Source organism: Hoplias malabaricus, chromosome 4 (assembly GCF_029633855.1).
Source record: "Hoplias malabaricus isolate fHopMal1 chromosome 4, fHopMal1.hap1, whole genome shotgun sequence".
Taxonomy (NCBI): domain Eukaryota; kingdom Metazoa; phylum Chordata; class Actinopteri; order Characiformes; family Erythrinidae; genus Hoplias; species Hoplias malabaricus.
This window is the reverse complement of record NC_089803.1, coordinates 32,255,999-32,283,072: the sequence shown is the minus strand read 5'-3', so window position 1 is coordinate 32,283,072 and position 27,074 is coordinate 32,255,999. Positions and strand designations below refer to the sequence as shown.

The window sequence follows — 27,074 nt, the reverse complement described above, 5'->3', positions numbered from 1 at the left end:
AAATTGTTATGGCTTTATTGTTTTAAATACACAATATAATTTTGGGACTATAATTTTATGCATACTGTTTTGAATAACATTTACATTTATATAAACATTTACATAATATATTTATTCTCTAAGACATTATGTACATTTTGAAGATTGTGGAGATACATCTACAAAATGACATTTAAGAGTAAATATTATTTAAGAGTACATTTAAGAGTAATATAATTTACTAACAGACAGAACATCATTAATAAACTAGAAAACGATCATGAATTTCAGTTTTAGCTTTGTTTTCTATAAAATATCATTCTGTCTGGTATACATTGTGGATAAGCTCATCTACAAACTATTCTTTTCAATAGTCAAAATCTCTGGCAGTGCTGCCTCACGCTTGGCTGGGCTGGTGGGAGTGGGGCATTGAGGAGCAACCGCATTGTCCATACCTAATGAAGCAAGTGTGTTTTAGATGAGCTAAACGCTGACCTGGTGCTAAGCTACTCAAAGAGGGTTAATCAGCTATAGGAGACCAGAGAATCGGCATTGAAGTATCTAAACAAATATGTATTTTTAACATGTTAGACGTGAGTATATGAATATTTCAGATATTTGTGAATGATATTCATTTATTGTCAAATATCAATACCATACACTACATTTACCAAAAGCAGGATTTATTACTCAGTTGCATCTGATATGTCTTGTAGGAAAAATCTGTTGTACATTAAATTAAATTCTACCTAAAAACAATGCATTTTCAGAACAAAGCATTTACAAAGTCTCTGCTGCTGCAAGAAATAATTAGAAAATACCAGCTTTGCACATGATTAAGAATATATTTGGTTTCATCTGTGAAGTTACAACGTTACAAAGTTCTGTCTCGATGATATATAGCAATGATATTCATATTCATATGCATGTGTCTATGTTTAAGTACACTTGTGTCTGGATCCTCAGAAAAGCTACTATATAAGAAAAGTGACAAGCCAGATGAATCTAATGTTTACATTGCGAGCAGCGTCAGACTGTATGGGGTAGAGGTAGTAAAAGCTCATGTCAAACTGGGCATTTCTGCGTGACAGACAGGAGGGTGAGGCGGGGATTAAGACTGACAGGTGAGAAGGAGGATGCTTTGCGATTATTGTCTTGGCTGTCACTCTAGGAGAAGGCTGAACGCAGTCACTGCACACCCACAGGTGCATCTCACACACTAACACATTAACTACTGTATGAACCCTGATGGCTAGCAAGCCTCAATGACCCCACATGCATCTGTCATAAATAAGCAGCAACCACCCGATCGAACGTGTCACAGGCATGTGATCCCTGATGTGCTGGTCAATCAACAACACACAAGAAAGCAACTTCTGTACAAACGCATCCGTCACTACAGGTAAAATCTCACCACCGTACACGCTGTCAGGATGCTGAAACACTTCACTGGTGACATTTAATGTCTCTGTTAGTATTCTGCATCTGTAGACACAGTAGGTGAGAGTACATACAAGGAATATGATTCTAAAGCAATATCAGGACATAAATATACTATCTTTGGCTATCATACTGATGTTACATTCTTGTGGTGACCAAGGCTGTATGGACTGACAAATTGACACTTCATGCTATCATTTCAATCGACTCTTGATGGTCAAGGTCTTCTTGACCCATGTTAAGGCGATTATTACTCTATGACATATTTCAATGGGAAAACTGAGTAACTTTAAAGATGCTCCCTAACATATTTCTACAGCCCTATTCTACATAAAATGATCTCATCTGATCTGATCATATCGCTGAAGAATGCTATATAAATAGTTTAGACACTGATGAAGGCAGTGTAGTAAAAGTAACATGTTAATTACTTGGAAGTCAAAGATTTACAGTCAATATCTCTCTACATTCACTTTTTAATACATCAGAAAATGGGAAAATGTACAGTGCATAAATTATTTTCTCATAACAGACCTTTAAATGATTAAATGTACATTCAATTACATTAAAAATGTTTAACAAAACTTCTGTAAACAGAAAACTTCAGAAAAAATAAAACCTCTAAATCCACTTTCCCTCTCTGTGGGATAGACAGCATTTCTTATTAATTCTGAGGAATCCACTGTTCTGAAGAGACATTAATTATTCAAATGAACCTGCAAACTGACAAAAAGCCACTACTGCCAGTTTTCATTTGTACCCTGTGATTAGCCAGAGAGGCTAATCATAAGCGTCACTAATTGGCTAAATTAGCAATTGGAGAGAAGCAGCACATCCATGTGTATTTAGCGTGGAATAAGTCAAATAGAGATGATTTGTAATAAGTAGAAAGCTAATAGCTTTAAAGAGGACAATCTACAAGCTGAATACAAGGGACTTAAACCAACAAGTGGACAAGAACATTGCTCATACCCAAGAGCCTTATTCATTCTTTTTTCTTCAGGTTCCCCTTGGTGCTTTAAACCACCTTTAGGCTTGTTTGGTTCATATGGTATAACATTAAAAGACTGAGAGCCGGTGAATTAATTAGTCGAATATAAAAAAAGAATAGTTTCAATTAATTGACATTTTAGTCAATTAGTCAACAGAACAAATTTACACATACGGCTTTTATATCAACTTAGTTACAACAGATTCTGCAAATCCATTTTAATTGCTTTAGGTTTTAAGATAATTGAGGAATGTTAATTAATCTTGCAAGCAAAACCCCTGCACATAACTCAAAAATGATAACAACAAGACATGCTAAATTGGACTGCAGGGTTTTTTTCTGCCTTTGGAATATCTTTACTATGAAATTCTTCATTCAATAGTCTCTCTCTCTCTCTCTTATCTGTACCTCAGCACAGAAGGACACCTTGATTTTCAAATTCTGAAAATGCAAGATTTCTAGGCTACAGGCTTTAAAATGATTAACAAAAGGAAATCTACAATAAAATGTTATTTAATATAATACAGCATCAGTTATTGTTAGTAAGAAAATATATTTGTGTATTCAGAATATGTGAGTCAAGTTTCAGCACAGTGAATAAATATCAGTTATAAATAAAATATATATATATATATAAATAATTATAAATATAATAAATAAATAAATATAAATATAAATAATAAATAAGTAATATCAGCATCAGACATTGTTTTGTTTTTTAAATTATTGAATTCCCATCACAAAGTCAAACTATTGTAAATCAATCCATTGTAATGACTACCTGTAGTTATTTTCATTATAAAACAAACTTTAACCAGGAGAGTTTCATACAAATGTAGGAACTCATTATTACAGAGTTCTACCAAGATCTACGAAGAAGTCATTTCATATGCAAGAGGTTTTGCTGCCACAGACCACATGCTGCAGGCTTTGCCATGTATATAACGGGTTCTCCTATTAATTTTAAGGCCAGCATGCTGACAGGACTGGTCTGAAGGCAGGATGTGAGACAGTAGGAAGGTGTACTGCTACCTGTTCCCATGGACATGAGAGGCACAGAAGGCGTAACTGTAGTGGAGCAGGGTTGGGTCGACCAGTGCATTGTTCTCTGAAAATTCCATCAGTTCCTTCAGGTAGCAGAGGTGACGATGGCAGCCTCTCACTCCATACCGAGCACAGTACTCATCCAAAACAAAAACCTGGCCTGGACTGAACCATCCCTGCACATAGAAAAGACATTGCAGCACATTAAGTATAGAAAAATATTCTTTCTGTGTTTTATTTGTACCAGGATAGCATGTGGAGCTCTCAGATTGGTGTATTAGTTGCATGGAATACACTAGTAACACATTTCTTGGTGTTTTGTCTTCTAGTTTTTATTCCATGTCACATCACAAAGACAGCTACACTATATACTACAGCAGATATTACATAGGACTGTACTGCACCACCATTAGTGCATTAATTTGTGTGGTATTAGAAGTAAAAAATAAAGTAAAAATGTGTGTTTTTAAACAGAATGTTCATGGCTGGTTCATATTTAAAATTTGCATAGGTGTCAGCTAACATACTGATATACATGATATGAATGTGTGCAAATAACAAATAAACAAAGATTACATTTAATACACAAACACAAATTTTATTCCTGTAATAGTTTCAGGACGGGTCACAAATGTGTGTAAACCTGTACCACTTCTAACAACCAATTCATAAACGGATTCATTTTGTTTACACACTAATTCAGAATGCTGTTTAGGTCTCATGACCATGACGACCAGATATCCAGTCAGCGTTTACTCGATGCAAAGAAACACAGGTGAGATATTAGTGGCCTCTGCATTATGAAACCATGGGACCATTTGCCTTTTTCTGCCCAGATTAGTTTCATTTTCATACACAAAAACACACCATTCATGACAAAAAAAAAATACATTCACTATGATTCTGTTCAAGATCCAATGCCGTTTAATTATACAAAGAAATCTATACATACATTTAGATTTTGTGGGAAATTACTAACTGTAAATAATTTCCAGCAAATAATGTTCACATAAGTAAATTACAACTCCAAGCATTTCTTTGTTGATATGCTGTAATGAACAAATTCAAGCTCAAGCATGATTCTAAGGATTGTGAACAGTGATGTTATCTTCAGTGTTCAACACCTTCAACAGCTTACAGTGTGGCAGGGTGCATTATCCTGCTGAAAAAGATCACTGCCATTGAGAACACCATTGCCATAAAGGAATATATAGGGTATTAAGTGCTTAAAGACATAAACATCTGCTGAATGATTCCTGCAGCTTTCAATGTCTTTACATTATATATTTTTATATATTTTGCATTTAGTTAGTATGCTCCGTTTTACAAGTTAGCAGCTAACTTGCTAACTCCATGAAGTTAGCACGGGAATGTGAAACCATCCAATGACAGCAACTGTTGGGTAATTATTATGAGACACATTTCCTGGTCCTGATTTAGTAACACAGAAAATGGAAAAAAAGAAACCAGTTTGACAAGTCTACATGGGGCAGAACGGCATGGCCTTATTAGCCTTATGGCCCTGCAGTGAAAAAGAGGCCCATGTGTTTAGAAACGTTTCTACTACAGACAGCATTAACATTTTCAACTATTTGGGCTAGAGTAGCTCCTCTGTGGCGAGGACCAGTGGGGCTAGCCTTTTCTCCTTACAGATATCAATGAGCCTTGTGCACCCATGATTCTGTTACCAGTTCAATAGTTGACCTTCCTTGGAACACTTATGGCAGACCCAGACACCTAGCTTTCACAATATGGCCCTTGTCAAAGTTGCTCAGATCCATATGCTTGCCCATTTTTCCTACTTCCCACACAACTTCAAGAACTGACTGTTCACCTGATGCCTGATAAATCTCACCTCTTGACAGGTGCCATGGAAATTATACAATCAGTGTCATTCATGTGTCAGCAATTTAAACGGTTTTACAGTAAAAACAACAACAACATATTTTAAATTCTGGACACACATTCTTAGAGTTTGACTCAATACACATTGACCTGGCCTATGCAAAATTTTTATACTTGTTTAAAATTTACTCTTGACATTCATAACCTTTGGAGAGTTATTAAACAGCCATAAGTTTGAAAATAGAGGGGCACTATGCTGAAGCATGGTGTTAGCCTAGCATATTTATGGATGCAGCGTTATGAAATTTTTAAGAGAATCTTACCACAAGTAGTGCATAAAATAGACCTTGCAAGAAACATATCTCACACACACACAAAAAAAAAACATTATATATATATATATATATATATATATATATATATATATATATATATATATATATATATATATATATATATATATATATATACTTTCATATTTATATGAATTATTAGAAGACTTCTTAATTAATGATTTTTTTTAAAAGACACAAATTATATTTATTTGTCTAATCATGAAATATCAGTAGTGACAGCCTCAGGCGAAGAGCTGTTTAGTCAGGTGCTATGAACAAAATCAACTATAGAAAAGAAACAGTTATACACTAAAAGTAATAGTGAAGTGATGAGTAAATTAGATTTTATTTTTCCTCCATCTTTGCTTTAGAGTCTTTCAGAGTTTTGAGGTGGACTAATCTGACATGCTATTTTAGTTGTCTCACCAATGTAAGATACAGCAACCGTGCAAATCATACTTACATATATGTAAGTTGTTCCTGTTCCAATAATAATTTACATAAAAACTCCAAAAAATGGCAGCTTATTTAACAGGATACATTCCAAAAAAAAACCCCAGCATTTCTCTTTCCAACATTTTAACAATCGAGCGAGAGCAAGGTTAAGCACAAACAATTAATTCATAGGCAGAAAAGTCACACATAATGCGGGCGGGTGAAGCGCGCCGAGAGGCTCCTGTTGCATTCATTAGCTCATTCATCCTTCACATAATAACTAAATTAGGCATGAATCTTACAAACTTAATTAAGACGCCTTCTCCGTAGGAACGTTAACAAATTAGCACTTTGAGGGGGCCGCTCGCCCACGGTGGTGCTGAAGGCTGGGAGTCGTGAGGACTGACGCTGTGCCGCAGACGCTCGCGAGAGACCGTCAGCCATCAGGGAGCAGCAGGCACGATGCTGAGCCACAGGCTGGATGAGGACCCCCGCGACCCCCCAGCCTGCGTATGAAGATGAAGCCATGATTACCATTAAAAGATGGAAAGACGAGGAGTCTGGGTCAAAGGCTACGAAGTGCTGACACACAGCAAGAGTATTTTGACTCGAGTGTGTGCCTCATAGCCATGCCTTCATGTCTTCGTCTTTGCTTCCACCTTTCGCCTCTTCCTTTCTCACTGTGTGCCTATCTCTTGACCTAAAAGAAGCTTTAGATTAGGTTTGTACATATTTTTAAAAGCAGCACGATTCTTAATGGGTTGCCCTCTTGTGATTCACCTCATCTTGTTTCGCATCATAAATCTAAGTCAGTGCCTTACATCACTTTCCAATCAAAAGTCTGTAACTATCATTTATTTATTTATTTATTTATTTTTTTTTACAAACCCTTTAAACCATGTGGCGTTTACATTACGTGAACATTTCCTAATGACCCAACAAAAGAGAATGAAAAATGAATAAAATCTTATCAACATAAATAAAAAAAAAGCCACTTCTTCCATCACTAATTAATTTATTAATTTTGAAATAAGAGATTCCAATGACAATGATACAGAACAAACAATGCTATTCTGATCAGCGTACAATATCTAATCACGTATATCATCAGTGCCACATATCATCTGCCCCTTCATATGTCTTCCTACACAGGAATGATTCAAGAAATATGCTGAAGGTCTTTGCTCATCTTGTCATCCATCTTTCTATATGCTCTAGTTTGATATCCACACCTCCTCTCTCTATAAATATCCATCATCACGCTACTGCTATATAGAACTCCCTTTCTTCTCTCTCTTCGTCTTCCCTCTTTTCCACAGATCGATCTCTGTCCCCTGTTTATCACTATGTCTGTCTCTCAGCCTGTCTCTTCCCCAGATCTATTAATATCACACCACTCAAAGCTGCAGCAGAATGGCCCTGTGCCGAGCAGAGTGCCACAAGATGTTCCACCGTGACAAACAGATGGCCTGCTCGTGTCTTGGCTCCGACCGCTCAATTAACCAATAGCAATTGACTGAGACGGCAGTCGCGTCGTCCTAACGAACGCGGCACAGTCTGGCTCACACTGCTGCTCATAGTCTGCAAGACAGGGAAAATCTCCTCACAGTATTTGCGCACACACAATAGCACAACAGTAGCAGGGCTTTCTATGGACTTCAGCAATTCCAGTACGACCTAAGAGGAGTCAGAGGGCAGTTTTTGTGTACCCTTACACACTTTCAATGAACATATGCATAAATTCTTTAACTTACTAGTTATAGCTACAATTGTCAGATGTTTCTTAAGATTTTATGACCATTTAGATCATCTCCATCCTGAGTGGACATAAGGATTAAAACAATGGGGTGAACTGTGCTTTTTAACTGAAATACCTCTATTTGTATTAAATGCACACACACAAGCTGTGAATGTGTTACTGTGATGCCTTCTGATCTTATCCTTGCCTTTAACATCAGTTGCCTCTTACCTCTTCAGTGTAAGTAATTATACACCATCACAGTGACACACAATGGAATAACATCTATGAAAGAATTGCCAACAAACTCAAGAGTGCATGGACAATGAGTTCCAGACAATGAGGCAATGAGCCTACAAACCCCACTTTCATTCTTGATAAGCACACAACAGCAAAACAACCGAAACAAAAAGGAGAGTTCCTACAAGCACATTGATGCCATCTGAAGAATGTTGTTTTTGTGCTTTTTTAAAAATGTAATTCAAAGGCAATTATTCTTTGGTGTGAAAGACATTTTAATTGTTTGGCACATACTGTGGCCTATATAACAATATAATAATATAACAACGTAAGGAAAATTTAAGTTTATTTTATGCAAACCTCTCAGCTCTTCATTTCAGTGCATTACAAAAATTCACACTGCACCAAAAAAAATCAATACAGGGAGAATAGTTATACAACACATTACAAACATCTACAAAAGTGACAAGGGTTTTAAAAACAACAAAGCAATATCTTTCTCTGTCCTATAAAACTGGTGATAACAGCAGAGGGTTCAACAACAGTAATTTGCCTATCATTCACAATTTGCTGTAACTTATTTAAAAATGGTGCCCAGCTGTTTTAAAAGCACTGAGCATGTGGCCATGAAACTGCAAATTAATTACAATTATAACTACAGTGCAGCGTCACTTTGCATCTACATTAAAAAATCTTTAAATTAAAATGCAGTAAAAATTCAATCTCATCATATTTGCCTATAGCCACAGTGAATGCTGTGGAATAAGAATTAAATAATTATAATTATAATAAAGATCAGAATCAGATGACTCTGCACCAGGTATTTAACATATTTTTAAACAACCAAACAGCCAAAATAAACAATCTGCTTAGCATTAAATACCCTGTTGTGTTCAAACAGCCATGCCTGAAATCTCTAAGTGAGGGCAGCACTGAGGAAAATGCAGCTAGTTTTCATTAATAAAGCCTTAATTTCAGCACAGATGCATGTTTGTGTGGTGAGGTGAGTATGTGTGTTGAGGGGGGAAAGTGTGATTAGGGGTGGGACACAGAGTGGGTGTGTGCAATTATATTAGTGTTGAACATGACTGACCCTGGCTGCCCCTCATTTGCTGTTAAATTCATATACGTCTGGTGTCTTACCCTTGTCATAGGGAAGAGGGAAGGGGAGGTGTTTGTGCTATTACACAACCTGACAACTAAAAAGTGATAACAGCCAAACCCGAGCCTGCACACACGCTCACACCCATTCTCCACTGTGCCTCAGGGATTACTTCAGTGCACTCCTGATTGAAAATGCTAAATAATGGTCTTCAAATCACCAACACTTCACTGAGCCTAATCCCTCCATCTCACGACAACTGATGCAAAAATAGTTGCTCAAATTTCCTCAAAAAGACAACATTTATTGATTTTCCTTTGGGGCAAGTTTATTGATTGGTAACTTTTTTAGAGCAAGATCTGAGTTTTCTTTCATGGTTTTACAATGAAGTTCACAAGCTCAGCTGACCAAGAGACAGACAGTATTACCATTCGCTATGATTCCCACAAATCTGTGGTCTCAGAAGTCAGGGCAAAAACTTCATATCTCTAAAATAGTAACTTTAATAAATTATTCCCATTTATTCTTGACCATGTCTTTTAGCCCATTCATTATGAAATATTCACTATAGGACTTGACAATATTTGATATTTAGTCAAACGATTTGCTTGCTTCTTTCGCTTCCATTACAGAAAGCCCCCCCCCCCCCCCCCCACACACACACACACACAAACACACACCCACACACACAGATGTCCTTGTCCCAGGAATCATGGGAAAAGCACCACATTCAGGTGGCCTTTGTGGCTTGCTGTGGTCTGATCAGGGCTTTTTGCTGTCCACTGAAGTTTGAACAAAAGCCTTGGCGCCTTCACAAAGAGCTGAGCACAGACTTAGTCATTCAGCAGACGGCTTTGAAACATAAGGTACTCACTGAGAGCAGGTATGTGCACAAAGATTAGGATAAAGGCACAGAACTGTGGAGCTGTGGAGCTATCATGAATTTGAATTTAGAAATCTAATGCCATGTCCTTGCAGTACGTTAGAATTACACCTGGCAAATTTCTATCACCCTTTAAAACGTTCCTTTTTATTGTAGAGGTGCAAGGAGCTTTAGAAAGATGGTCACAAAATATTGTAGCTAAAGTGGACTTACAACATACATAAGTACATAAGGCACTACAACAAAACAGTCTGTTTAAATATAAAACACAGATTGGAAAATGGTCCAATAATAATGAAGTAAAAAAAGCAGCATATAGACCTATTAATGTATGTAATGTACAGAACATATATTGTTTGTTGAGACCATTATAATCGCCTCATTTTTCCTACAATATTCACTATTGTATGACAATTTTACAGAGATGGTGACAAAAATAAAACCTTATAGGAAAAGATGTTGATATACTGGTGGCAATGCAATGCATACATCCACTTTCACACACTTCCATGATTAAGTCAGACACATACGCCACAGTGTGCACCAACAAGTGTAACATGAAATATTTGCTGGCGCCATGTAATTCCAGCCTCATCCCACATACATATAAGCACAGCAACTCTCAGCATGGCTCTTTTCTTCAGTGCGCAGAGCTGCTCAGCAGCAGAGCAGTAGGCTGTGTTCGCTATCCAGGATCTATTGATTGGAACCGTTTATCTTCCTCTTGAGCGTGAGCTCTCACTTAGCCTGAGGGGCCACATCCCTCCCCTGTGGACATTTAACCCCCCCCAAAACATGTCTCAAAACATACTCACATATAAACACACATACAGTCTCTGATCAGCCACATCACACACTGCTTAAGTGCCAGAAGAATGCTGTCTGGCTTTTCAGTGCATGTGTGAGATTCTGGCAGCAGCTATGTGGAACTGAAAACGCACTAATCGACTGTGAAGCCTATTCTTTATATCTTTAAATGTGACACCTCAATGTGTTCCAGGTTTTATATTCATAATATCTAATCTTTGTGATACCGTCCGGCTTTTTCTAGTTGGTTTCATTTTGCTCCCTTTGAAGATCAGTTCTGGCTCGTCAGAAACAGAATAAAAAGAAAAAAAAAGAAGAAGAAAAAAAATTACCAGTCACATCATAATATAAAAAGTACTACTGCTGTATTTAAAAGTTTGAATAGAAAAGAATGAACCTAACCTGTGTCTGTCTTTGTAGACATTATTCACCCTCCCTCACACCCAAACAACAATAACAATAACACAAACACACACAGGGTGGGCTCACCAGGCAGGAGAAAGAGTCATTCATGCGGTGGATGAGTGTGTGTTTCTGCAGTGTTCGGAAGAGACTGGCGTGATCGAAGCTGCAGGGAACCGCAGAGATGAGCTCTTCTACTCCAGCCCTCTCCAAACCTGAGCCACAAAACACAGCTTGTTTTACAGTTGCTTCATCCTGAGTTTTTTTCATTGATCTGTGCAATCACAATGTGCATGGAAATAAATAAGGTTAATGAATGCTATTAATATTATGCAGTTAAAAAAAATAAAAACAAAATAAAATAATATATATATATATATATATATATATATATATTAACCATAATACTGCAAAATGTTTTTGTAATATGCACGAAAAACATATTTAGAATGTGGCTTTGCTGTATGTATTCTGATCTGATATACTCAGATTTTCCCTTGGTGATCGGTAAAAAAAAAAAACATATACCATTCAAGTTTGGAAGCATTTTTAAATTGTAGTAAATAAATATATGCTTCAAAAAGAGATATAAATAGTAGCAAATACATTTTCAAGAACTGTAGTCTAATAATAGGTAAAGATAAAAATATAATATATTTCAAAATACAGAATAACAAAAAGCTGTGGCAAAACCCTGTTGTTCATACAGCTGTTCATTTTAAAAGGAAAATTTGTTTTTAACAACACTCGATCATTTTTACCATGACAAAATTTAAATATTCATAGATATGTATACCATTTGTTCATGTTTTGATCACTTTTGAAAGGTGTCCGTCTAATCTATCTACCTGTTTATCTATATATGTAAGATCCTTTATTCCTATATAGATGTAGCTATCACATAAACTAAGAGTAGAAAATGTTTTGTGATTTATAGATATTAGTTGCCCATTAAGATCTATGTACTTTACTACAGACGTTTTCCATGTGTTGTGAATAGGAAACCAGAGCTCCTATGGTAGAATGCTCGATAAATGACTAAATCCGTGAATGCTCACCTTGGCATCATTATCATCTCGTATTTGTATGTCGCCTCATTTGGCCAAGGCTACTGTGAAAGCCAGTTTCCATATTTCAGCTGTAAACATTCAAAACTCAGCTTACACACACAGGAACAGTCATCAGAATGCTGGTGTCTGAAGTTCTGCACTGTGATGTGATGTCAAGTTTTCACAATTCTCATTACAATATAATGATAATGAGACATATACAAATACATCGGCAACAAGAGTGGCCAGAGAAACCATCTCTGTTTAGGTCAATACGGAAATGCTAGTATTTTAATTCATTTTCATATACTACTCAATCAATTCTGAGCTATTAGAATGTACTGCTATAATTTAAATGTGAGCTAAACTGTGGCAACCACAAATGAACATAATGGCCTGTAGATGACTCCTGAGCACTGTGTGCAGGTTCACAGTGGCTTTAGAACACATGCAGCTCAGATACAAGTGACGGTCATTCTTTTGGGCCATGTCGACTGAGGCTCGACCTTGAAGAAGACATTACACCTTTGTGAAGGTTTGATAAATTTGAGGAGTGTGTGTCCGTACATGTCTGCCATCTGTCTCTACACATTCCCATATGCACTCAGATTTTTTTTTAAATAAAGAACAAGCAGATGGGTTTGAGAGCACACGCATCAAGTCGAAAAAGAGAGAAATGACACGCACGTGCAAGATGTTGAAGGGTATAAGGTCAGGTCAGTGTGCGCGAGAGAGAGAGAGGGAGACCGTGGTCTGTGGGAGGATAGAAGAGGAGGAGGGAGCACTAAAAGTGTGTCCAAGTTCATTTCCAGTCTTTTCACCGTGCTCGTCACACGCGTCCTGAAAACCGGCTAATGGGGATCCATCAAAAGCCTAACACTCGCTGCCGGCAATCGGAGAGCGTGCATATGCGGAGTGAGGTCTTTGCTCCAGGAAGACCACAAAAGACCAAGGCTTTTGAGAAGCATCTCCTGACGCCTGTATGGCCAGCGGCACCTTCCTGAGCCGGGCATTAGTGATTGCTTTTATTAACACTGCCATTTTTGGCATGCCGACGACTTTGTGGATGCTTGTATGGACAGAGAAAAGCCCCATGTGTGCCCAGGAGCACTGTGGGCATTTGTTAGTCCCCCCTGACCGCTGCTTGTTAGACAGTTGCAATCCTCCAATCGACTCGCAAACACTTCTTCTCTCTTCTGGCCTGGAAAAGTGTCCACGTCTCCATTGTCCCTACTCACTTTAATTCTGATGTAGGTCATATTACATTCATTACTAACAGAGCATCAGCTCCTTAATGTCATTTGGAAGAGGAATGGGGACGAACATGTCTGGGTGGGTGGTGTGGGGGCTTAAGGAAATAAAGAAACAAGGAGGAGAATGAAAGAAAAAAAAAACACAAAAGGAGATATAGATTAAATGTGGTAATAAAGAGGAGGGAAGCTTCATATTGATCCATGAGGCGCGAGCCTGACAGATCCAGTTCGACTGAAGAAGCATATTGATCTGTGTCAACCTTAACTTACAGCTATTATCTGTGGACGAGGGGTGGGAGTGGAGGAGGTGGAGGAGAAAGAGGAGGGTGGGGGGGCTGTCGTCTTTAATCGGAACTGAAGGGCCAGGGCATGCTACTTCGGTCCAGAAGAGGCAGGCCATGTCCCGTTCCTGTCTTCATGGCAGCAGTCACATCCATCTGACACAAGCCAGCATGGTGGACAGGAGCTTTATGACAGATATTAACGCGGCGTTGAGTCCATATCACAGGTACAGCCTCCGCCGGTCACTTTGGTGAAAGCAGTTGGAGTTTGAGGGACAGATGTGGCCAGACAGACAGGACATCCATGCTCCATCAGGGTATTATTGCCTAGACACAGACATCCACACACGAGAACGCTCCGAAATGTAATCCAGACCTCTGCTGGAGGAGCTCATCTGCGACACTCATCTGGGCCGTGAGACAAGAGGTCTGCCGTGGTCAGGGAAGAGACTAAGGCAATGGGACAGCACTGACACTGACCAAGTTCCATTCAACATAAGCCTCATAGGCATATCAGGGATCTATGTGAATTAATGTTGATAAAAAGTTTAGCGTCCAAAGCAGTTAACTTCAATTTGCGATGTCTTAAAAGGTTTTGGAAGCTTTAGGTATTCTGAACTTCAGTATGTGTGTACAGCACATCATAAATATCATTAGCTAACTCTGATTAGTGCAGCCTCGGTTCGTTCATCAGCTTTTTGCTCCTGAAGGACAAACTAGGCTAATAAACACCTCATGATTTCTCTGAGCTTCTAAACTTCCCGTTTTGTCATTTCATCATTGTTTGGGCCTATTGAAGACCACTAACAAGGCTACAGATTTTCAAACGAGGTTCTCTCCAAAACCTTTCTTTCTGTAGCATGAGAACAGCACTACAATGGACTATGTGAAAAGAAACTTTCAAATTGATTTGGCTTTTATTTCAAAAATTTGCACTTGCATAAATAAGTGGTTGTGGGAGAAAACATTGTACGAAGTCCGATGTAATGTGATAAACAACAGGGAGGGGGGTCCTGAAGAAATGAGAAAAGAGGTACAAATTTATTAGACTGTTTTTAACAAGTGTACGGCAAAACGTGATGTGTTTGCAGAGATGGAAGTGGAGTGCTTGCCCTCATATTTTGAAAGTCTGCATGTTCGAGCCTCCTTTAATTCTGACCATTGTCCAATAAAACCCAGAGCAGTGCTGGAGGTTTTTAGTGATGGTTACACTAAAAAGGTACATGCTGCTGAGGTGAAATTAGAATTTTATTTGGGAAAAAAAAACGATTCCTCCCAGCATTTGGTTTATAAAATGTCCCCTTGTAATCATCTGGTCATGAATAAGCTACTATAGAAAGGTTCCCTGGTTATACAGGCAATGGGGCAAAGTGAGCAAATTGTAGCATTTGAGTTTTTGCAAGTGGTATTTTATTCACTCTCTGGCAGTGTTTGGGTCATTTAAGCCCCCCACTGACATTTGTTTAGAGTGTGTGTACGAGAGCTGCAGCCCAATAGATCGATGGCCAGCCAGCCTCCACCCCACCACCCACAGTATTGAAAAATCTTCCCAGAAACAGCTCTAGTTTAACTGAAAGGAGGGCTTTTAGCCTGCGGTGAAACACATTAAAGTAAACAGGAATCTAAATAAGCAAATAAGAGACAAGAGAGCAAAGGTTTGAAGCTAGTATCATAAATTACATGTGACATCTCATAGACCTGAGAGAAGGCAACCTACTGAGTAATGAAGCAGGGGTTTCTTTCTGGATGTTCCCTCCTCTGCAGTTCTGCTGCTGATTCTGGGCAGGTGGTACTGGCTTATAGGATTGGCCTGTGGCACGGTACATAGCCTGCACCCACAGCATTCGGTCTGGCTCGTCGTTTGTAGCAAATACCACCACATCCCCTTCTTTGACAGCACTGAAGAAAGCTTTACCTCCCTGAAGACCTGCAAAAAAACATGGACTCCTTACTTAATCCATTCAAATAAAGGATAGCTGTATACCACTGCTGCACAATATGAGGAAACTGTGATTAGATGTCTTCTGTGCATTGTGTCTGGGGATCTCACGATACCAGCATTTTTACTTTGATACCAATAAAATATGTCTGATATTAAAATTATCTTGTGCGCTTATAAAAGTTATAAACCCTATCTGAAGGGCCAACGCTTGTCAGACTTAAGAGATCTTCTGAATATAAAATGTTATATTTTTCTCAAATTGATTTTTCTAAATGTACACATCAAATAACACACCAAATATTTTAAAGGTTCACACACAGCTTCATTCATCATGCTCGGAAGATAAGATTAGCAGGAAAACAAGTAAATTACACATTAATATTAATTACACTGTTTAAAACAAACAGAAAATTGTTATACCGTATGCTGATATACCTGTAGCATATGTTGACATATGTTCCTGAAAAAAGCCTCCACCTTCATATTTTTAGACATGCTAATGAATGTATCTCTGTCCTTCAGAGTCAAATTAGCATTAGGATTTTAGCTTATCTATTAGCAAAGTATGTCAACATAGTTTAAGCCATAATTTAAATACATAGTTATAAACTATATATAGATTACATTAATAGTGCCACACTAATTCCAATTGCAATGGATCTTATATTAAAAATACCCTGAGGTAAAAATGATAAACACAGGGCACAATATCACGATTATTTACCATTGTTGATTCAATCTCACACTTACAGAAACATATCTGAGGTAGGTCAGGGTGGACAACGCTCACAACAGACTTATGTGATTTACGTTATTTTTCTTAACCTCAATCAAAGAAAGTGCAGTTTCAATGTACTACAGGTAATGAAGAGAAGAAATATATGGAAGAGGGGAATACATGAAGAGAAGAATCAAATATGTAGAATCACTAACCTAATCACTTCCTAATGTGAACGACAACTGTGCATAACACTACTCATGATTTATGAACACATTCACATTTCCATATTTTCTCAACGTTTTGGCATGTTGAGGACCAATAACAGGTCTATAGAGTTTCAAATATTTGGCTTTCCATAAATGTCCTTTCAGCAGGACAAGAAGAGGCATGCATCAGCTGTCTGGAGAATTGCTTTCATGCTGATGTGCCTTTTATTTCAAAAGGAATAGGTCTGCATAAATATCTGTCAAAAATATTTCCATAAAAATACAAATAAAGAGACGACCTTCAAACATATAGGAACAAAATCACTATCAAGCCTCAAAAATCATTCAGACAGCACTTGATGCTCAACTTGAGTTAATTGTTCAGAGCACAAGTGAAATTCAACAGACTTGTATGACACTGTAAAAAATTTTAGAAAACAATGCTTCTAATATGATTGCTTTACATTTTAATTTGTGCTTTCTTGCAGTTGTTAATGTATTTGTTGATTAATATAACAAATGTTTTAATTATTAACCAAAAATCTTTATGTTTACTTTGAATTTGAAGACAGGTAGTTAGAGGGAATTCAAAGCTACCAAAAAAAAAGAAGAAAAAAAAAGATACAGTATGTTAAATCATGCACATGGTTAATACAAACGCCAAAGAAAAGACTAAAGCTGTAGAGTCTGACTGGCTCTGAGAGAACTGAGCTGGAAGAATATGGCAGAGTATTGGTGTAGTCTGAGAGAATTATCAGCTACCTGGTTGTGGCTCAGAGTAATCCACCGTGTAGCCATCCAGCTGCATGAGCTCCTGTGGCTCAGATTTTTTCTCTCTGTAACTGCACATGGCAAAGGTGTACTGACTGACCTGAAACAAATGACAACTTTCACCCTTTGACATACTACACATTGTACCTCAGTAATAAGAGCAAATTAAAATCCAACAACCCTGATGATGACTTTATCACCTCGAAGAGAAGACATTGTGAATATAATAATACATTTTACATTTAAAAGAGATATAACTGCAAGGTTAAACTGCAAATAATTGTGCTGGAAAAGTACATAAATATTGTCTGACCTGGACAAGGACAAAATATCGCCTCTTCCATCGCTTCCAAACCCTTTGTCCTAATGCATAGAGGTACCTTGAGAGGGAAAGAAAAAAAAAATCTACTTTATTAGACTAGTGAACATGTCTGCACACACAGACAAACACATTATCTCTTTCACACACACCACACAAATCACATTTTTATTTATGATGTAAAAAAAAAAAACACTCTGGAATTTAAGCGCCTGAAAATCAGTTTTACATCTAAACATCAGTTTAATTTTCAAATTAAGCTGTGAGACTTGTTAATACTGCCCAGAGAAAATAGGAAGGCCATCACATATGATTTAGTTTCCCTACTCCTCTCCTTGGGAAATGCATAAATGCTTGAAAATAAAACTGAAAAATACAATACTGTATCTCTAATTAACCTTACATTTTTATTCAAATACAAGCAGAGAAAGCCGAGAGTAAAAGTGGGCCGTAAGCAATGAGAAATCAATCAGTGGAGGGAGATTTTATAAAAGAGGCAGAGCCTGTCAGTGGGGAAGAAAAGGAGGAAAGCATGTCCAATGGAGTCAGGTTAACATGTGGCAGAAGAAATCATCCACTTGTGAAAATGATTTGCGGTTCACTCTCTAACACCTTTCATACACCCCCGAGCCCATTTAGGTGACATCAATATCCAGCAGTGGAGGGTCGAGGAGAGCCTGGTTGGGTTTGTGAAGCCACTGGCACTTTTCCTGCCCCTGCCAGCAACTCACAGCTCTCTGAGAACTGCAGTGTAGGTCCTCACCAAGTGTAGGTCTGGATGCTTCAGCCTTTTTGACCCTGTGTTTGTACAGGAACTAACAAAACCGCCTGAGGATATCCACGGAACAAAAACAATAAAAACAAATACAAATAAATTACCATTTGTTGTATAGAGGAATATAGGAGTGCACTGAGTTGCGTATGATTGATTATGAAGTTACAACAGTTTGTTCGACAAACTCAATGACTTTAAGACACAAGCCCCATTTAGTTGATTAGCTAGGACTGACATTATATGAAAACTCTCAAATTTAGGACTGATGTCATGAAAGAAACATGAAACTCAGGGGTCAAGAATGCAGCACATGCTCAACCAGCTCACATTCTGAGTTCAATTATAAAAGGAAATTTGAACAAGCAAAAAAACCAAACTACAAAAATGACTTTTCTTGCTTGTAGGCTTTCAGTAAAGTTTATAAGAAGGAAGTGGGTGAACTCCAGTCCACATAAATAGATAGATATTTTAAAAATGCTTTAAACGTTTCACATATTTGCAAAATAGCCCAAATACTTTCATATTCAAAGGAAATATTTGCAGTTGTAGTTTGCTATGAGAATCTCGTTATAGAGCGAGTTGGTCTATTAGAACAGGATAAACCAACGTGTGAACAAATGCGCATCAGACAGAGAGAGAGAGAGAGAGAGAGAGAGAGAGAGAGAGAGAGAGAGAGAGAGAAAGAGAGGGAGAGAGAGTTTATGATCGCGGATACAGTGCCCTCGAGTGGTCATATGGCGTCACTACACATCTACCAAGGTAAATTTCACCCTACATTATGGAAGAAATGAGACTCTTTAGAGTACTCTGCCTTTTAAAGTCTTATTAAGACGCATGTCAGGCTACAGCAAGTTTCTCAAGCAGCTTAGTGCTGCTTTCCGTTTTATTTTACTTTAACCTTTGCTTCCTTTTTATAATATTATGTTATAGGTGGTTTTGGAGTTCATTGCAGGAGGAATGAAAAGACAAACCAAGCACAAGCTGTTAATTTGACTATCTTCCTTTAAAGCTTATTAGAAAACTTTTTTTGTTTTCTACACAATTTTTAAATTTACTGTTTGTAAATAATACTCATATCATATATAGAAAATATATTATACTGAACAGCACACACTTCGCCATTCTCTAGGACCAGAATTTTCAAATAAAACCCCATCTTAACAAAAAAAAAAAAAAAAAAAAAGGAACAAAAATGCCTAAAATGGTTTTGTTTTCTGAGGTATTTTGCTGTATCAAATGCTGGGCATTTTATTTTATATTTTGTCTTCATCATAATTCAATCAGAATAAGAAGGCTATACGCAAGCTTGTAATTACTGAAGTCTTTTTAAACTGCTAGCCACCTGTGGGCAACAAGAGAAAAGAAAAGAGCATTAAAAGACAACATGAACATGTTATGACCTCAGTGAAAAGGAGATCAGAAGAAATTGTTTGAGGGGCAATGGTGAGAATTGAGGGTTGGGGGGGTGGGGGGGGGGGCTGGACCCATTTCCCCTCTACTTTTAATTTACAAGCTATGTGATGGTTTTACAGATTTGGTGAAAAAGAAATCAAGAGAAGAAGATAATAAAAAACACTGATAGTCAGACAGAGCGAGTGAGACTGAGCAAAGAATCAAAGAAGGAGAGAAGGTTGGAAAGAGAGAAACCGGCAGACAGACAGACAGACAAAAGCCCGATCAGCCCGAAGCTGGCGGCTGTCCCGTTCTGAGCCGTGGAGGGGTCGCGCTGCCAAACTCAATGAACTGAATAGTTCCCCATTCTTCACTCTCTCCACTGCTTAACAGATGGCTGCTTTTAATGGGGAGCATTCAACCTGAAAATCCTTCTCCAATCCTACTCCTCCTTTTTCTTTATGTATGAAAAAGTCCTCAGGTGTGTGTGTGCTTGTTAGCATTAAGCTGAAACTGGCAGAGGCTGGATCTAACCTGGCAAATGTCTGAAACGCTACAGCAATGGCAGAAAAAAAATGTTAATCATTGATGCTGATCCAAAGGCTCAGAAGATGTTCTTGAAGAACTTGAAATGACATCACTAGCAATCAGGCTATGTTCAAGCTTTAGCATAAAAGAAAAATAACATCCACTCTGAGTCAAGTGCCCCTGCAGGGCTTTTGCGCAAACCATCCAGCATCACCCAGCCTTTTCATAGGCTTTATAATAGCATGTCATGGGTTCAGAGAAACAGGTGATAGATCCATGCCAGGCACTGGTTGCTATACTCACAATAAAAGTAATTTTCTTAGGAGTGTGAAAAGTACACTGGTTACTTGCTGGAAATTGCAAGTAACCTTCAGTATCGCCATTAGTTTCCTTGGATTCAGGAGTTTAAACAGCCAAAAGAGACAATAACCTACACTGACAATATATGTTGTGCAGGACCAGCTTACATATCTGCTTCTATATCAATATTGTATCATCATTACATTTTATACAGCTGTCTTTATAGAAACACGTGCTTAATCAAATCATCACATGTCTTCACATCCTTATGCGATCTGTGATAATGTGTATTTTGTTAATCTTCTTACGTGAAGTTCCAGTACTGCCTTTCACTGTGTGTAAGGTCAGATACAAAACAGTAATTGCAGACTGAAGAGGCTTCTCCCAATTAGACTGGGCCTTGCAGGGAGCGGCTGTATAGATATAGCCTGCTGGGCCTCCTTCATAATTAGCAGGCTAATGGCAGAGGGCCGACCCCTGACCCAACAGTACAGACGATGGCGTCCAAACCCTTTCAATAGTTTATGGGAACTATGGGAACTGCCATGATCTTCTTCATGACTATTCATTAATCACAGACCAATCCGGACCTGCCATTGGCTAATCTGGGCTTTGGTTGCTAAATGAGTATACATAGGTGAAACTGCCCATAGTTAAAAACTGCCCCAAAAAAAAAAAAAACAAAAAAAAACGAGTGTCAATACATCTTAAGCGCCCCCCCCCCCCCCCCCCTCAGCCCCACAAAGTTAAACGAGACCGTCTTTGGCCTGTAGATGTCATTATCACACTTTTATAAACATTTCCATTCCCCTCATTATTCTCCAGGGAAATGGACTTCAACAAACTGCATAAACCCAATGAACGAACAGAATCTTCTTAAGAAATATACGTATCTCAGATTGCGTTTTTTAACCCTATTTTCTCAACCTCTGTGGGTAGTTCACAATAAGATGTACGGAAAAGCTGCTGTCTCAAACAGGTCGCTGCTGCCCCCCTGTGGAAACCAACCAGATAGTATTATATCAAAACTAATTCTGAAGACTATTTTGACAGCCCTTGTACATAATGATAGCTGTCAAATGTGCCCAAAATAGAAAACATCATCTCATCCGACAGTGGACCTTAATATGTAATATAGATCCTGCAATGGATTCCAGCACATATCAGCTCTAAGCATCATTATCTTTGGCTCAATATGAAAACATGGAGCAGGTGGTCAAGGCTTTTTAATATGTACACTCATGCAGAAGCTGTATAAACACCCCAAGGGGTACACGCACCCACTGTGCTTCATGTTGGGGGGCTTATCCATGCGCACGGCCAGTTTGATCTTCAGATCCGTGTCCTGGCTATTTTTGGGGATCACCATCTTGTGCAGCTCTGCAGTTTTTGGCCCATTGGTTGTAGGGTTCAATATCACCTGCTTAAGAAAACAGAACTGATCAGCAAAAAACAGGACAAAGAAGGAAAAAGACAAATATAGCAGAAGGAAGGAGTGAGTGACTGAGAAAGAAAATGATACAGATGATACAGAGAGAGCCATTAAAAGAGGAAGAAGTAGATGGAAGAGGTGCAGATGCCTGGTGAGGGTTTCTAATGGGAATCTCCATCTGTTACCCTGGGAGCTTGAGCCCTAATGACTTCAAGATTTCCATCATGTAGCTCTGAATCACACACAGCTTATAAGCTGGTGTGCAACATCTGCCCCCTGCACCATTCTACAGTGATATAAAGCATAGTGCAAGGGCCCCAAGTACTACAGCATTAAATGCTTCTATTGCAAAAAATATAACAGTTTGAAGCTTGATAATTAGCTGAAATTTGAAAGGAGCAGCGAAGACAATACTCTGCCTTAAGCATGGTATTTAAATCCAAAATTTTCTAAAGACCTCACTTTCTTTATTTAGCTTCAAGTCAGCTACACTATTCCTTCATTTTTAATGTAAAAAAAAATATATATATATTTATAAATATATATATTTCCAGGAGTATACTACAGTTTCCATTTTTCTAAGGACATTACTGAGAACCCAAAACACATTCAATGAATTGTTTATGACTATTGTGACAGAACACAGTTTCTTTACGGAGTGAAATATTTTGTGGATGATTACTTCTTACTTTATAAAGGTTTTTTTTATTTTACAGCAAATAAATCACAGATATGACACAAAACATATTTAGCACAATTTTTTTTTCCACAAAATGTACCTCCAAGAAATTATATATTTTTTAAATAAATCCTATCACTTTCCTGATCATTTAGAAGTAATAATGGAAATTCTGAATATTGAAGGGAAACATTATGGAATCATTAACAACAAAGTCATATCTAGCTGGATCCAAGTTCATGAAACACAATTACAAATTAACTTACTGGGACACACTTGTTATGGACAAGTGTTTGTTAATTTTCAACATAAATGTTTTATTAGGTAGAGATTCGGACAGTTAGCTTGCCATGTCGTTAAGCTAATATGTCTTTCCTGAAAGAAGAAAAAATGTTTAAACACTGTAGCAAGATTTATTGCTATCCTGAACAATGACAGAAAGTGAAAAGTACATTTCAGTGTACATCTGGACAATGACTTAATTTCTTAATTAAAATATACAAATATAATGAATCAGCCATTCACTTTAAATGTGATGTATACAATTCTGCAGCAAAAAAATAAACACTCCTCCATTCAGTGCTCTTTCAGCTCCACACCCAAATTCATGCACAGGCCCCGTCAAGGTAATGACACTGGACTTGTGGACACTACCCTTTCCCCATCCTGTTGCCAAGCATGAATGTGCGTTGTTGCTGATTGGCTGAAGTAGTGCTGTGTTTTTGGGGCAGAGCCACTTTGTTTCCCATTTACTAGCAAACAATGAGAAAACATTTACTAAAATTCACAAAAACGTGTATTTGATTGAAATTGTACAGAGTGTGAGGCACCCTGGCATAGCACTGATATACTGTAGCTCTAAATGAAGTCAGATGATTTGTAAGATGACATTAATGAGCTCACCCTGCCCAGCTCTTTGTCCTCCAGAGCCAAAACACCAGTGCTTTCAGTGAAGAGCTTCACTTTGACCACAGGCAGAGGATGGGTGGTGGTGAAGTCCCCTTGTGTGCCCCACCTGCACAAGAACATAAGTGTCTCTATGCATGGCTAGTCACTCAACAGCTACCCAACAACCAGCAACTGAGCTCAGATTATATATACACACACATTGTGTAAAATTGTTTTAAAGTGTTTTAATCAAGGAAAAAAGATAGAGAGAGGGCGGGGCACTTTCAGACAAACTCCTGGAGTTCATGTAGTTAAAGTAAGCACTAAGCTTAAACCAGAAGGGTGAAATACTAATAACTAACAACATTAATTTTTCAAAAACCTTAATCACAATGTTATGCTGAAAATATAATTTGTAACCAGAAATGGTAAACTGTTTAAATTAAAAAACAATAATGCAAAATAGGAGCATTTTCACCAGTAATCTCAAAGGTTGGTTTTACATTTCACATATCAGCGTATCCTTAATTCTCCAGTAAGAAAATCCACTGAGAACCTGTGGTTTTATACAGTGGAAAAATATGTGTAGTGTATACAAACACAGTGAATCAGCCATCCACTGAAAGTGCACTATGTTTTGATTGTGAGCTTGTGTGTTTGTATACACCAGTGCTGTGTGGGGCATCACAACAAACAGAAACAGGTAGTCAGTCTGGACAGCAAGCTTGGTGGCATGTGAAAACACTCTCACACACTTTGGACTCACCACTGTGACTCAGCAGCTGAATAATCACAAATACACATTCAACCTAGGGCAACACACACATAATGAATCTGTGTAGTGCTGTCCAGACACACTATAAAAACCTCACAACAGCTAGGGGCCGATTGGGTGCCAAATCAACCTAGAGATGCCATTTCTTAACCCCTCAGTTTCCGAGGCAACCGAATACCATGAGAATTGAACCACAATTCTCACAATTTGTATACATAACCTTCTCTTTTAAGACAATTTTTAAATGCTTCTGATATTTGTCACTTACACTGTGCATAAAAAGGAGAATGTTAAAAGTCCAAAAAGAGTTTCAACATCAGATAATTACACATATATCATGCCACACACAGATTATGGGTATGATACACCCACTTTTGTGGTTTAATATGGTGTCGTTTGGTTGAGTAGGGATCCAGTTCTGCCCTGGTCAAGCAAGAGTGCTGTGCACTTTCTCACTGTCTATAACTGTTTATTTAACAAAAGACATGATGCTACTTTAAGGTTTAAGACAAAAATGTGGTAATATATTTTTACAATTAATATCCTGATATATGAGCCTCTACTTTACTTTTTTTTTTTTTTTTTTACATATTTTAAATACATTTTATTTCAAGACAAACTGGAATTCAAGTGCATGAATGTAAGTAAGCACACACACACATATATATATATATATATATATATATATATATATATATATATATATATATATATATATATACACACACATACACACACACAGGCCTTAGGTCAATTTTAATTGAATCAGCTTCCACAATCATTTTTATCTATGTCAGCTTTATCTAAAAAGTAAGTCTATGCTTGTTCAAGTACAGTACGTCTGTTTCTAAAGCCTGCAGCCAATCGCTCACAAACTTAAGCAACTGAACATTTACACAGGCTTGATCACACATATCTTTTTGAGGCTGAGTAAAAGCTTCCTATAACTGCTTCTGGAAACACTAGATAAGATGTGTGTGAACTGTGCATGAAATTCAAAAGAGACTTAAAATAAAACTCTTACTGCAAATTGAGAGCAAAACACTGGGCATTGTGTTAAATCAATACATAAGCAGGAAAACTAAATGTGCAGATCATCTGTTCTCCTCAACAATGTACTACTTGTGTGATACAATGCTGCTTAAATCTTGTTTACTGCAATTTCACTTTAAATATTGATCTCAATGTTCAAACCAACAAACAATCAGAAACACAAAGGGGTTTCATGCTTTTCAGGAACCTTGCTTTCACTTTCTTTGCTTGGTTCCATTTCTCTGTAATAATTTGATAATGACTTCACCTTCATTCAGATCCATAGTTCTAACATGCCTAACATACTCATTTACCTTTTATTTTACTTTTCTGTATGTACGTTTATCACCATATGTCTCATATTAGCTCAGAATTAACTACTAAATATTAATAAGATTAAAAAATAATATTTTAAATACCTCTAATTTATCTAATTGCAGTAATCTATTTGTAAATAACCACCTTTCAGTCAAAAAACAGACCAAGCACTCCTCAAAATCAATAAAAAATTTTGAGTTAAAAAATAATCGTAGGCCTAAAAGGTGAAAATGTCATTTTAATAAGCATAAAAGGGATGTGAATCCTGTTGAGTAATTGGTACTTTCTGAAACATCAAAAACTGAGACTGGCAGGCAAATGTCTTCACGATAATTAAAACTAAGGGTTCCTGCTTGAATATCCTGGAATAAATTACAGTGAACTTCTTGCCATGTGCATATGAGGAAAGGGCAGTGTGATTATCTAAAGAGCCAAGGCTGAGCAGCAGAAAGCCTAATAACCGTACCAGAATCATATCATAGAGGCACAGCAGAGCCACACTCTCACCTTAATCAAATTATTAAAAAAAGCCATTTCAATTTCAAGTGCACGCATGGGAAGACAATGAGATGATTGTGGTCTCAGTGAGAAGAAAAAAATAAAATAAAATGGAGCAGCACAGGCAAGTCTCAAGGCAAGAAATACAGCACTTCGCTAAATCCAGACCATTCTATTAAAGGTTAAGAGATGCATCCAACCAAAGTTTTTTGCATTATCGTATTTCCCCAAAGATGAGTAATTACTTATAGTCATTCTCAGTATGATGATAAATGAGTCTAAATGAGAGTGCTAAATGAGAGTGAACTGAATAATCGATCCATTCAGTGCTCCAGATGACACACGCAAAGGGCACCTGCCTTTTGCCAAATATCATCAGCAGTGGAGCTCATCTGGGCTTGATGATTCTTTCCTCTTAGCTGCTATTCAAATACACCCATCATTGCAGCTAAGAGCAATTCTCTTACAATGCCAATGTCATGACAATATCAAAAGCTTTAAAAAGTTAGAGGTCCAACACAGTTCAGCTACCACTTAAACTGCACTTAAGAAAGGGCACAAATTTAAAAGCATGAAGTTTAATCATGTATTTAAAAAAACAAACAAACAAAAAAAAAGCCCAAAAGTGCCCAGATTGATGTACAAACTATTCATCAGCTGATTAATTTAACTTT

The 27,074-nt window shown here is 37.6% G+C and overlaps 1 protein-coding gene across 6 annotated transcripts in view; it reads right to left on the bottom strand.

The window, feature by feature from the left end:
• Window positions 1-27,074, bottom strand: part of cadps2 (Ca++-dependent secretion activator 2) — a 144,456-nt gene that overhangs the window by 35,957 nt on the left and 81,425 nt on the right. For all 6 annotated transcript variants that reach the window (XM_066667298.1, XM_066667295.1, XM_066667296.1 and 3 more), the window contains exons 7-13: window positions 23,793-23,904; window positions 22,059-22,198; window positions 17,778-17,844; window positions 17,456-17,564; window positions 15,542-15,751; window positions 11,329-11,456; window positions 3,443-3,630 (exon numbers count right to left, since the gene is read on the bottom strand). In XM_066667298.1, the coding sequence (XP_066523395.1) occupies window positions 3,443-3,630; window positions 11,329-11,456; window positions 15,542-15,751; window positions 17,456-17,564; window positions 17,778-17,844; window positions 22,059-22,198; window positions 23,793-23,904 (954 nt within the window). The remainder of the gene's footprint in view (window positions 1-3,442; window positions 3,631-11,328; window positions 11,457-15,541; window positions 15,752-17,455; window positions 17,565-17,777; window positions 17,845-22,058; window positions 22,199-23,792; window positions 23,905-27,074) is intronic.